The 11,837-nt window shown below is 33.2% G+C and overlaps 1 protein-coding gene across 1 annotated transcript; it reads left to right on the forward strand.

Moving 5' to 3' along the window:
• Positions 1–2,414: 2,414 nt before the first annotated feature.
• On the forward strand, positions 2,415–5,599 carry LOC130976472 (uncharacterized protein At4g06744-like). The gene is made up of 2 exons (XM_057901345.1): positions 2,415–3,003; positions 4,695–5,599. Exons 1-2 carry the CDS (start codon positions 2,456–2,458, stop codon positions 5,416–5,418), a joined length of 1,272 nt encoding a protein of 423 aa, XP_057757328.1. The 5' UTR covers positions 2,415–2,455; the 3' UTR covers positions 5,419–5,599.
• The last annotated feature ends 6,238 nt before the right edge of the window (positions 5,600–11,837 follow it).

An 11,837-nucleotide genomic window follows, 5' to 3' on the forward strand; every position in this document is an offset into this window, starting at 1 on the left:
TCCAGCTGTTAGCTAGGAAAATGATTCGGTACGCCTTAATCCTTAACATTTGTCCACGCAGACATCAAAAGAGACAAACAGTTGCCCATGTTGTACACTTGTACTTCATCCGTTAATCTCGGCGCCTGATTCAATACTCTTGGAAGATTTGGAGTATTAAAACTCTTTTTAAAAAATTAAATAAAAAAAATTTATTTAAAGTTTTAATACTCCTTAATTAAGAAGAGAGAGAAGAATTATTATTTAATTATTAAAGAAAGAAAAAAGAATTAACATTAAATTCTATTTGGTTAAATTTTGTTTTAATTTAAATTTATTTTATTTTTAGATTGATATTAAATTATTATAAAATTATGATAAAAATAAAAATTTAAAAGAATTAAAAAAATATAATACTCTTATTATTCTAAAAATTTTTTATTTAAACAAACATATTCATATTATTTTAAAATTAATACGAATTAATTTATTTAAAATTTTTAAATTTTAAATAAATATATTCATCTTATTTTAAATAAACGTTTTCGTATTATTTTTTTAAAACGGTTAAACATAGTTTTTAAATATCTCAACAAAAGAGATAGATATATGTAATCTTTCAAATTAATAATATTAGAGTGTATATATAAGTACATAATATCTAAAAAGATTAATAAATCTTACGTAGAAAATATAGTTAGAGATATTTTTTATTTAAGATAATAAAAATAATACGAATACGTTTATTTTTATTAAATTAAATTATTAATTTAAATTATATCTATCTAAATTTTAAATAAAAAATTTTAAAAATTTAAAATTCAAATATGTGAATAAAATTAGATTAATAAAAAAATAAAAATATACGAATATGATTCAAATTGTACAGAAATAGAAATGAGTTTGTCGATGAACAAACTCATTATTTTCAATGAACAAAAAAGATAGTATATTAAATAAACTTTATGAAATAAATTATAATTTTAAGTAAATAATTAAAATAAATAAAATATAAAATTATTAATTAATTAGATTTTATTAACTAATTAAATAACTTATATACTAATAGAGCATATTAAATTTCTTATAATAATTATAATTATAATTTATTAAAAATATATTTTATAAGTTGTAATTAACATGTTTGTAGTTTTTCAAAAAAAAGTATTAATTGTTTATTGATTTCATCAGTATACATTAAATGTTAACTTAAATCAACGCAAAGTAAATTAAATTTTTAATTTTAATAGTGTTTTTTTGTTAAAATTATATGAAGTTTTAAAACTCCAAACATCAAGAGAGTATTGTAACATCCACCATTAATCTCAGATCTCACATATCCCACTTAAAAGTCCCATCTTTAAACCAAAATTCAATAAAAATCTTAAAATGATGATTTATGAGTGGTTAAGCTTTGAAATTAATTAATCGAGTTGTAATCACTATGCATCACAACTCATAAGAAGTTTAGAAAAAGTACTAGTTGATTAATGTTATCTATTTTAATCAAATACTAGGAGATATGAATAAATCAGTTAAAAATTAGGTATCAAGTGAAAGAGAAATCCATTTAGCATTTATATTTCTTTTGCATTTGATGTGGATTTTCAAACTTCAAACAGTATAACACTTCAATTTCACATTTCTTTGACTCTTGCAGCAACATGTAGAAAACCAAATACACATCCTTTGAAATGATGCCTTTTTTCTCAAGTGGTTTATACTTTATACAAAGTTCAAACCCCATAATGCGTGTTCTCATGCTCCTCTTCCAAGTTATGTGGTTTAAAAAGTTCAAAACCCATAAATATATGTTCCCATTTGTAGTCGGTGCGCTTATAATGCTAGCTTATCAAATCTCCAAAATCAAAAGTTCTTGGTGTATGTGCTGGACTTCTACTCATTAGTGCCCATTGTTGACAACAATCATTTCAAACCCCTTCTTATATAACATAATAATCATCCCACCACCGTTATCAAGGGGAAAAGAAAGAAGAACCACATGTAATTAAATCTTCTCATGATACAAATGAAGAAACAAAACCATCATCCATTATAAATCATTAAACAATGCAAGGCCCATATATACTGTATAACATTGTTCGGAAAACCAAATTGGTCATTAAGCTGATAGAATTAAAAATTTAAAAGTTTAATTAAAATTCAATCGAACCGTATATAATAAAATAATATATTTATATAATATATATTTTAAAAAAAAAATATTATTGTATTTTATTATTTTAAATTGATTAATAACTGTTTAAAAAATTATACTAATTCAATCGGTTAACTCAACTTTTAATTGTTTTTTTTTTATTTTTTTGATTAATTCATTGTCAATTAATTTTTTATTTGAACAAGACTGACTTAGTGATTGATTCCTAATTAATTCGATTAAATTGACCGTTTCGGTTTGCTTCTTAAAACCATGCTATATACCTCACTCCCTTAGAGTTGTTGAGATATTGAAATCATGGAAAATAGTTCAGGAATTTTAACAACATTGTTCATCACCTTTTTACTACTAATTCCTTCTTGTTGTGTTATCTTTGTGAATTGCAAAACCCTTGAAAGTTCATCACTATCACTAGATTTGACGATCCCAGACATTTTAGGGTTCTTAGACGAGAGACTAGCTCTTATATTCCCAATAATTCAAGCATTCAAGACCACAATAACTTCTGACCCGTTGGGTATAACCTCAACATGGAGTGGTCCAAACATATGCAACTACACTGGCTTCTACTGCGACAACCCACCGGACAACAAAACCGCCGTAACCGTCGCATCCATAGATTTCAACGGCTTCCAGCTCTCCGCTCCGTCCCTCGACGGCTTCATAGACCAGCTCTCGGACTTGGCAATATTTCACGCCAACTCCAACAACTTCTCTGGCACCATTTCTCCGAACATAGCAAAACTAAAGTTCCTGTACGAACTGGACTTGAGTAACAACCTCCTCTCCGGCGTGTTCCCCGTTTCCGTTCTCAACATGCCCACATTGTCCTTTCTCGACATAAGGTACCATGCACATACAATTTTCTTTTTTTCTGTTTTATTTTTCTCAGTTAATAATTCCTTGATAAAAATAACGTAAATATTTATTTTCCCGTTAACAACTCAAGATGAACCACAAAGATAAAAAAAAAAAATAATAATAATAAGAGGAAAAAATAACAAAATTAATTAAACGTCGGCCAAAAGTATTAATTTCTAAATTTCTTTTTTTCTTTTTATTCAGACAATATATTAACCGTATGTTCTAGATTAAATTAAACATGTATTGTTTAGGTAATAAAATCACTAACCAGCCACCATTATTAGTCAAAATAAAATCAGTAACCAGCCACCATTATTATTCAACTATTTTACTTTTTAATTATGCTACGTGCAATCTGCATATCAAAATTAAGGGGAAAAAATCAATTGCTTATATAAAATATATATTAAAAAATAAATTAAATATCATATATATTTGTATATATATACATCGTTACTAATTTATTTGATAAATGATAGGAAAAGTATAGGTAAACAATGAAAATATTAAACAATGTAAATAATAGATACATTGGATGTTTATTTTACTAGTGTACGGATAGTTATTTTAATATTAAAATTTAGAAGGTTAATTTAGAAGTGTGGTGTATTTTAATTTAATTGGTAGTTATTCATATTGTTCAACAAAATTATTGTCCCCTAGCATTCTCCTTATTAAAATGTACGTATAATTTTTTTACCTTTTTCTTTTTTTTCTTTGGCCTTTTGTTAGATGATTATTAGTTGTAGAAGGAGTTTCATTTTCTTAATTATTAGACATGATAAAAGTATGTTCTTTTATTGTTTTTTCACGCTCTTTATTGTCTTCTTTCTTTTCTTTTTTTTGGAGTAAAGTATTATTTTGGTTCTAATATTTGATCTAAATTTTAATTTAGTTTTTAATATTTTAAGTGTACTATTTTATTATCAAAAGCTTTCAAATATCATGTTTCATTTCTAAAAAGATTTTAAGCAAGTTTAATTTTATCCCACCGTTAAATTTGACACAAACAATTCTCATATTAAAGAGTCAATAATATTTAATTTCAATAATAAGTAAAATCATCCCACTAACGATTATCAAGATAAAAGTTCTTCTTAGATTTTAGAACCTTGATAATTTATTGTTAGAATTTGAGATTTTGTACAAGAAAAAAATTGAGGAAAATAAATATTATAAAAAGATTTTAGTTATGTTGCTGTAAGATATGAAAAAAGATACCGCTTAATTAGTACCGCTATAAATTTTCAGATCACTTATTTCATTAACTATTCGTGTTAAATTTAACCGTAGGATGACATTGAACCCATTTAAGATGTTTTAGAATAAAAATAAAATTTTTAAAATAATAAAATTTAAATTAAAATTTGACCCAAAAATTAAAGATTAAAATAATATTTTATCTTATTTTTTTTATAACAAAACCATATTTACTTAACATTTTTGGATAATAATAATCAAATACCCTAAACTTGTGTGTAGACTTTGCTTACTCGTGTGGAGTTTTAAGCCTTATGAATAATTACAAAAATAAAAGAATAAAAAATATTATATAAATATTAAAAGTAGTAAATATATATTTAATATATATATATTATTTAGTTTATTTTTAATATATATTTTATACTAATTATTAATGTTTAGTATATTTGTATCTTGTTATTTGTATAAGGTACAATTTGTTTTCCGGAACAGTGCCACCCAGCATATTTACCCAAGCTTTGGACGTACTTTTTCTGAACAACAACAATTTCGCCCTGACTCTTCCCAACAACTTAGGGGACACAAAGGCTCTCTACCTCACTCTCGCAAACAACAAATTCACCGGCCCCATTCCACGAAGCATCAGAAAAGCCTCGGCCACGCTGACCGAGGTTCTCTTCCTCAACAACCTCCTGACCGGTTGCCTGCCCTATGAGATCGGGTTCTTGAAAAAGGCCACCCTCTTCGACGCCGGAAACAACCTCCTCACAGGGCCGTTGCCGTCCTCCTTGGGCTGCTTGGAGAGCGTGGAGCAGCTAAACCTAGCCAGGAATCTGTTGTATGGACAAATTCCGGAAGTGGTGTGCGCACTTGGTAACTTGGCGAATTTGTCACTGTCCTATAACTACTTCACCAAGGTGGGACCACTGTGCAGGAATATGATTAAGAAGGGTGTTGCTGATGTGAGGAAGAACTGTATTTCGGGGCTTCCGAATCAGAGATCGGCGCAGGAGTGTTTTGCGTTTTTCTTGTCGCGGAGAAGTTGCGGGAACCCGGCGTGGTTTAACTTCTTACCGTGTAAGATTCCGCCGTGGAAGAAACCTAATAGTGAGAGCAATAGTACAGTAACAACGACGAGGAAGAGGAATTTGCTTTCATATTCTGCTCCTTTCAGAAATAGAGTGCTTTTGTAGCAATATATATCTAGTGGATGAAGGATATATACGTATAACTTGAAAAAGAACGTAAAAAGAGAACTTCATGGGAAAATGAGAACAGACTCTAGTAGATAGCTATGCTAATAATGTTTGTATTTAACTATCTAAAAATTAATATTAGTAATGTTTGTACTTGACAAAATGGCTATGCCTTTGTGTGTTAGGATTAGGACTTTGGAGTTGCACGTATTTATTTAGGAAAAATTACATTTTAATAAAGTTTTCAAACATTTTTATTTAGTTCAAAACATAAAAATTAGGCCCAATAAAGATAAAAGGTCTGACTTAAAGGAGGAGACCTCCATCATATGGCCAACCTCTTTGAAGGAGGTCGAACACAACGAAAGGAGCCCAGCTCCACTTAGCAAATTCAACCTCTTTATTTGAAGGAGCCTTCTCAAATCTCTCCAACTATCTTCATTTACTCTGAAAGATAGATCTTAACAAACTCTCAAGATAAAGGTGGAACTACTTCAACAAAGGTGGTTATCAGCTCTACTATAAATACACTGACACTCTTCAAGCATACACACGTTCTAATCTACTAAAAACCTGCTTAAAAGTAATCCTTGATAACTTAAGTATCAGAATCTCATGCAGGTACAACCCTCTAACTACCTCCTTATGAAGAAATTGGACGACAGCACCTACACTACAAGAAAACAAGTTTTTTGCTACGCTTTTAAAGCATGGCGAAAAGTTTTTAAAAGCGTAGCGATAGCTTTTCGCCACGCTTTTGAAAGGGTCACAACTGCAAGGGTGTCGGTTGCTCTATCGGCACGCTTTTCGTGACCTATTGCCATGCTTTTTTTCTTGCCACGCTTTTAAAGATCGCCACGCTTTAAAGCGTAGCCATATGTGTGAAATATGACTACGCTTTTAAAGCGTGCCAATAGCAAGATATAGCTACGCTTTTAAAGCATGCCAATAACATGCCATATGGCTACTGGTGCACGAAATTGTAAATCACACATTTCACAACTAGTACCACTAACTAGCAAGTGCACTGGGTCATCCAAGTAATACCTTACGTGAGTAAGGGTCGAATCTCACGGAGATTGTTGGCTTGAAGCAAGTTATGGTTATCTTGTAACTCTTAGTCAGGATAATAATAATTCTCAGTTTTGATTGGTAGTAAATAAAAAGCATGGATTAAATAATACTTGTTATACAGTAATGGAGAATATATTGGAGCTTTGGAGATGCTTTATCTTCTGAATCTCTGCTTTCCCCCTGTCTTCTTCTTCACGCACGCAAGGTTCCTCCTATGGCAAGCTATGTGTTGGTGGATCACCGTTGTCAATGGCTACCATCCGTCCTCTCAGTGAAAATGGTCCAGGTGCGCTGTCACCGTACGGCTAATCATCTGTCGGTTCTCACTCATGCTGGAATAGGATCCATTGATCCTTTTGCGTCTGTCACTACGCCCAACCCTTGTGAGTTTGAAGCTCGTCAAAGTCATTCAATCCCTGAATCCTACTCGAAATACCACAGACAAGGTTTAGACTTTTCGAATTATCAAGAATGCTGCCAATGGATTCTAGCTTATACCAAAAAGATTCTAATTAAGGAATCCAAGAAATACTCATTCAATCGAAGGTAGAACGGAGGTGGTTGTTAGGCACGCGTTCATAGGTTGAGAATGGTGATGAGTGTCATGGATCATCACCTTCTTCATATTGAAGTGCAAATGAATATCTTAGATAGAAACAAGCGTGTTTGAATAGAAAGCAGAAATAATTACATTAATTCATCGAGACACAGCAGAGCTCCTCACCCCCAACAATGGAGTTTAGAGACTCATGCCGTTAAAAAGTACAAAGTTCAGATCTAAAAATGTCATGAGATACAAAATAAATCTCTAAAAGTTGTTTAAATACTAAACTAATAACCTAGGTTTACAGAAAATGAGTAAACTGAGATAGATAGTGCAGAAATCCACTTTTAGGGCCCACTTGGTGTGTGCTGGGGCTGAGACTTGAGCTTTTCACATGCCTGGGCTGTTTCTGAAGTTATACGCCAGGTTATAACCTATTTTGGGCGTTTAACTCCAACTTGTAGCCTGTTTCTGGCGTTTAACGCAAAAATGGAACATGGAACTGGTGTTAAACGCCAGTTTACGTCATTTATCGTCAAGCAAAGTATGAACTATTATATATTGCTGGAAAGCCCTGGATGTCTACTTTCCAACGCAATTGAGAGCGCTCTAATTGGACTTATGTAGCTCCAGAAAGTCCATTTCGAGTGCAGGGAGGTCAGAATCCAACAGCATCAGCAGTCCTTTTTCAGCCTGAATCATATTTTTGCTCAGATCCCTCAATTTCAGCCAGAAAATACCTGAAATCACAGAGAAACACATGAACTCATAGTAAAGTTCAGAAATATGAATTTTTCCTAAAAATTAATAAAAATATACTAAAAACTAACTAAAACATACTAAAAACTACATGAAATTACCCCCAAAAAGCGTATAAAATATCCGCTCATTACAACACCAAACTTAAACTGTTGCTTGTCCCCAAGCAGCTAGATAAATAAAATAGGATAAAGAGAAATAAAGAAGCAATAATATCTCATAGTTTTAAATGAAGCTTATATTCTAATTAGATGAGCGAGGCTAGTAGCTTTTTGCTTCCGAACAGTTTTGGCATCTCACTTTATCCTTTGAAATTCAGAATGATTGGCATCCATATGAACTCAGAATTCTGGTAATGTTATTGGTTCTCCTATTTCAGTATGTTGATTCTTGAACACAGTTACTTATGAGTCTTGGCTGTGACCCTAAGCATTTTGTTTTCATGTATTACCACCAAATACATAAATGCCACAAACACTTAACTGGGTGAACCTTTTCAGATTGTGACTCAGCTTTGCTAAAGTCCCTAGTTAGAGGTATCCAGAGTTCTTAGGCACACTCTTTTGCTTTGGATCACGACTTTAACCACTCAGTCTCAAGCTTTTCACCTGGACTTTCATGACACAAGCACATGGTTAGGGACAGCTTGGTTTAGCCGCTTAGGCCAGAATTTTATTCCTTTTAGGCCCTCCTTTCCATTGATGCTCAAAGTCTTGGATCCTTTTTCCCCTTGCCTTTTGGTTTAAAGGGCTATTGGCTTTTTCTACTTCTCCTTTTTTTTCACTGCTTTTTCTTGCTTCAAGAATCAATTTGATGATTTTTCAGATCATCAATAACATTTCTCTTGTTCATCATTCCTTCAAGAGCCAACAAATTTAACATTCATAAACTCCACCATCAAAATTATGCACTGTTCAGGCATTCATTCAGAAGACGAAAAGTATTGCCACCATATATAAATAATTTGAATTTTTCTTATTAAAAACTCGAAAAAATATTGCCTCCTTATTCTAAAAATCTGCTATTTTATTCATGTTTGATGATGATGAGAAAAATAAATTATAGCTTAATTCGAGATAAAATCAAAATAAAGATACTAATTACTATTACTCATATATAACTTCTAAGATAAATTCCTAATAAGAACAATTATCACAGAGTTAAGGCTAAGATTAGGACTCAACAACCTTTATTTTTGAAGGTGGATGCTCCTTTAGTCTGTGGGGTGCTTAGCCCTTCAAGAGATAGCTTCTGACGCTTCAGTTCCTTCAGTTCACACCCTTGCTCTTCTTGTTTCCCAAGCAGTTTGCAAAGCATGCTATTTTGATTTTTTCTGTTCTTCCTTTAGTTGGTCCATAGCTTCTTGTAACTTGGTAACAGATGCTTCAAGACGCTCCCAGTATTCAATTTGAGGGATTTTCGGGAGGAACTCATGTGCCTTCCTCTTGATGGGGTCGTCCTGCACTTGTTGTCCTTCCATTGATTTTTTGGTGATTGGTTGCTCAACTGAGATATACTCATTTACTCCCATCTTTACCCCAGCATCTTTACATAGCATAGAGATTAAGCTTGGATAAGCCAATTTGGCATCTTTGGAGTTCTTGTATGCAATTGTGTAAAGTTCACAAGAAATCAGTTGATGAACTTCCATTTCTTTTTCCAACATAATGCAATGGATCATTACTGCTATTTTGATGGTGACTTCAGAGCGGTTGCTAGTGGGCAGTATAGAACGCCCAATGAAGTCCATCCAGCCTCTGGCGACTGGTTTGAGATCTCCTCTCTTGAGTTGGTTTGGGACACTCTTTGTGTTAGTTGTCCACTTGATTCCAGGGAGGCATATGTCCTCTAGAATTTTGTCCAAGCTCTTATTTGTTCTCATCATTCTCCTATTAAAGGAGTTTGGGTCATTTTGCAGTTGAGGCAGCTTGAAGATCTATCTTATTTTGTCAGGGTGGAGGGGAACAATCTTTCCTCTGACCAGAGTTCGATAGTCATAGAAGGCGGTTCCAACTATTCTCTGCCTGTCTGTTTGCCACAGATTAGAGTAGAATTCCTGAACCATATTTCTTCCCACCTTTTTTTCAGGATTAGCTAGGATTTCCCAGCTCCTGTTTCAAATTTGCTCTTGGATCTCCGGATATTCGTCTTCTTTCAGATCGAATTTAACTTCCGGGATCACTGGCCTTAGATCCATTATTTTGTAGTAATGGTCTAAATGTTCTTTGGTTAAGAACTTCCCTTGATTCCAAAGTGGTTTTGGAATATTCTCTTTCTTACCTCTTGGAGTGGTTTATTTTCCTTTAGGAGCCATGATCTTAGTGGGTATTGGCTTAGTGATCACGGATAAACACACCAAACTTAGAGGTTTGCTTGTCCTCAAGCAAAAGAAAGGAAAGGAGAGAAGAGGGATAGAGGGAGAGCCAAGTTCGAATTGTGGAGGAGAGGAGGGAGGCCGAACGCGGATTTAAAGGGAAGAGGGGGTGGGTTTTCAAATTTTTTTGAAAAAGATAGGATAGAATATATGATTTGTAAAAGATAAGTATGATGGGAAAAAGATGTAATTTAAAATTGAAAAGATATGAACGATATTTGAAAAAGATAAATCTGAATTTTGAAAAGAAGATATGATGAGTTTGAAAAGATTTGAAAAGAATTAAAAAAGATAAGTGAGTTTTGAAAAAGGTTTGAAAAGATATTGAAGAAAAATTAAGAAATATGTTTAGGATTAAAAATTTTTCGAAATTGAAGTTGAAAGATGAGAGTTTGTAACATGTTTATGCAAGAAATCATAAATTGAAACATGAAAAATGGAAAAAATTTGAAGTGAAAACGAAGTTACCTTCTCCCCACAACCCTAGCGTTAAACGCCCAACTGCTGCATGTTTTGGGCGTTTAATGCCCATCTGTTGCTTCTCCTGGGCGTTTAACGCCCAGCTGTAGCTTCTGGCTGGCATTAAACGCCAGAAAATCCTTTATCACTGGGCGTTTTTCTGAACGCCCAGGATGCTGCAAATCTGGCGTTAAACGCCCAAATGGCTATCCCTACTGGCGTTAAACGCCCAGTAGATGCTTCTTTTGGGCGTTTAATGCCCAAAACAGTTTTTACTGGCGTTTTCGCACCAGTGAGCTTCTTTTTGCTGTTTTATCCTCTGAATCCTTCTGTAACTCTGTGAACTCATGCAATTGCTATTTTACCTTGAAGATAATTAATATGAACCTATAAAATTATCATTTAATTAACAAATAAGCTTTGTTAATGGCTGGGTTGCCTACCAGCAAGCGCTTCTTTATTGTCTTTAGCTGGACTATTACTGAGCTTTTAATCAAGTCTCAGTTTTGAGCATTCTTGCTCAAAATTTCTTTCAAGATAATGTTTGACTCTCTGTCCATTAACAATGAATTTTTTGTTAGAGTCATTATCTTGAAGCTCTACATATCCATATGGTGACACACCTATAATCATATATGGTCCTCTCCACTAGGATTTCAACTTTCCGGGAAATAATCTGAGCCTGGAATTAAACAGTAGAACTTTCTGCCCTGGCTCAAATACTCTGGGTGACAGCTTCTTATCATGCCATCTTTTTGCTTTCTCTTTATAAATTTTTGCATTTTCGAAAGCATTGAGTCTGAATATCTCTATCTCGTTTAACTGGAGCAATCGTTTTTCTCCAGCTAACTTGGCATCAAGGTTTAGGAATCTGGTTGCCCAGTAGGCCTTGTGTTCCAGTTCCACTGGCAAGTGACAGGCTTTTCCATACACAAGCTGGTATGGAGAGGTCCCTATAGGAGTCTTGAATGCTATTCTGTATGCCCACAGAGCATCATCCAAGCTTCTTGCCCAATCCCTTCTATGGTTAATCACAGTCCGTTCCAGGATTCTTTTAAGTTCTCTATTAGAGACTTCAGCTTGCCTATTTGTCTGTGGATGATATGGAGTTGCCACCCTGTGGCTAACTCCATATCGAACCATAGCAGAGTAAAGCTGTTTATTGCAGAAATGAGCACCCCCATCACTGATTAGTACTCTAGGGAC

This window comes from Arachis stenosperma, chromosome 4 (assembly GCF_014773155.1).
Source record: "Arachis stenosperma cultivar V10309 chromosome 4, arast.V10309.gnm1.PFL2, whole genome shotgun sequence".
In the NCBI taxonomy this organism is placed as follows: domain Eukaryota; kingdom Viridiplantae; phylum Streptophyta; class Magnoliopsida; order Fabales; family Fabaceae; genus Arachis; species Arachis stenosperma.

Excerpts from the sequence above, each read along its gene's own strand:
- LOC130976472 (XM_057901345.1), top strand. The coding sequence starts at position 2,456 with ATGGAAAATAGTTCAGGAATTTTAACAACATTGTTCATCACCTTTTTA. Across the intron at positions 3,004-4,694 it reads TTGTCCTTTCTCGACATAAG|GTACAATTTGTTTTCCGGAA; the intron begins GTACCATGCACA and ends TATTTGTATAAG.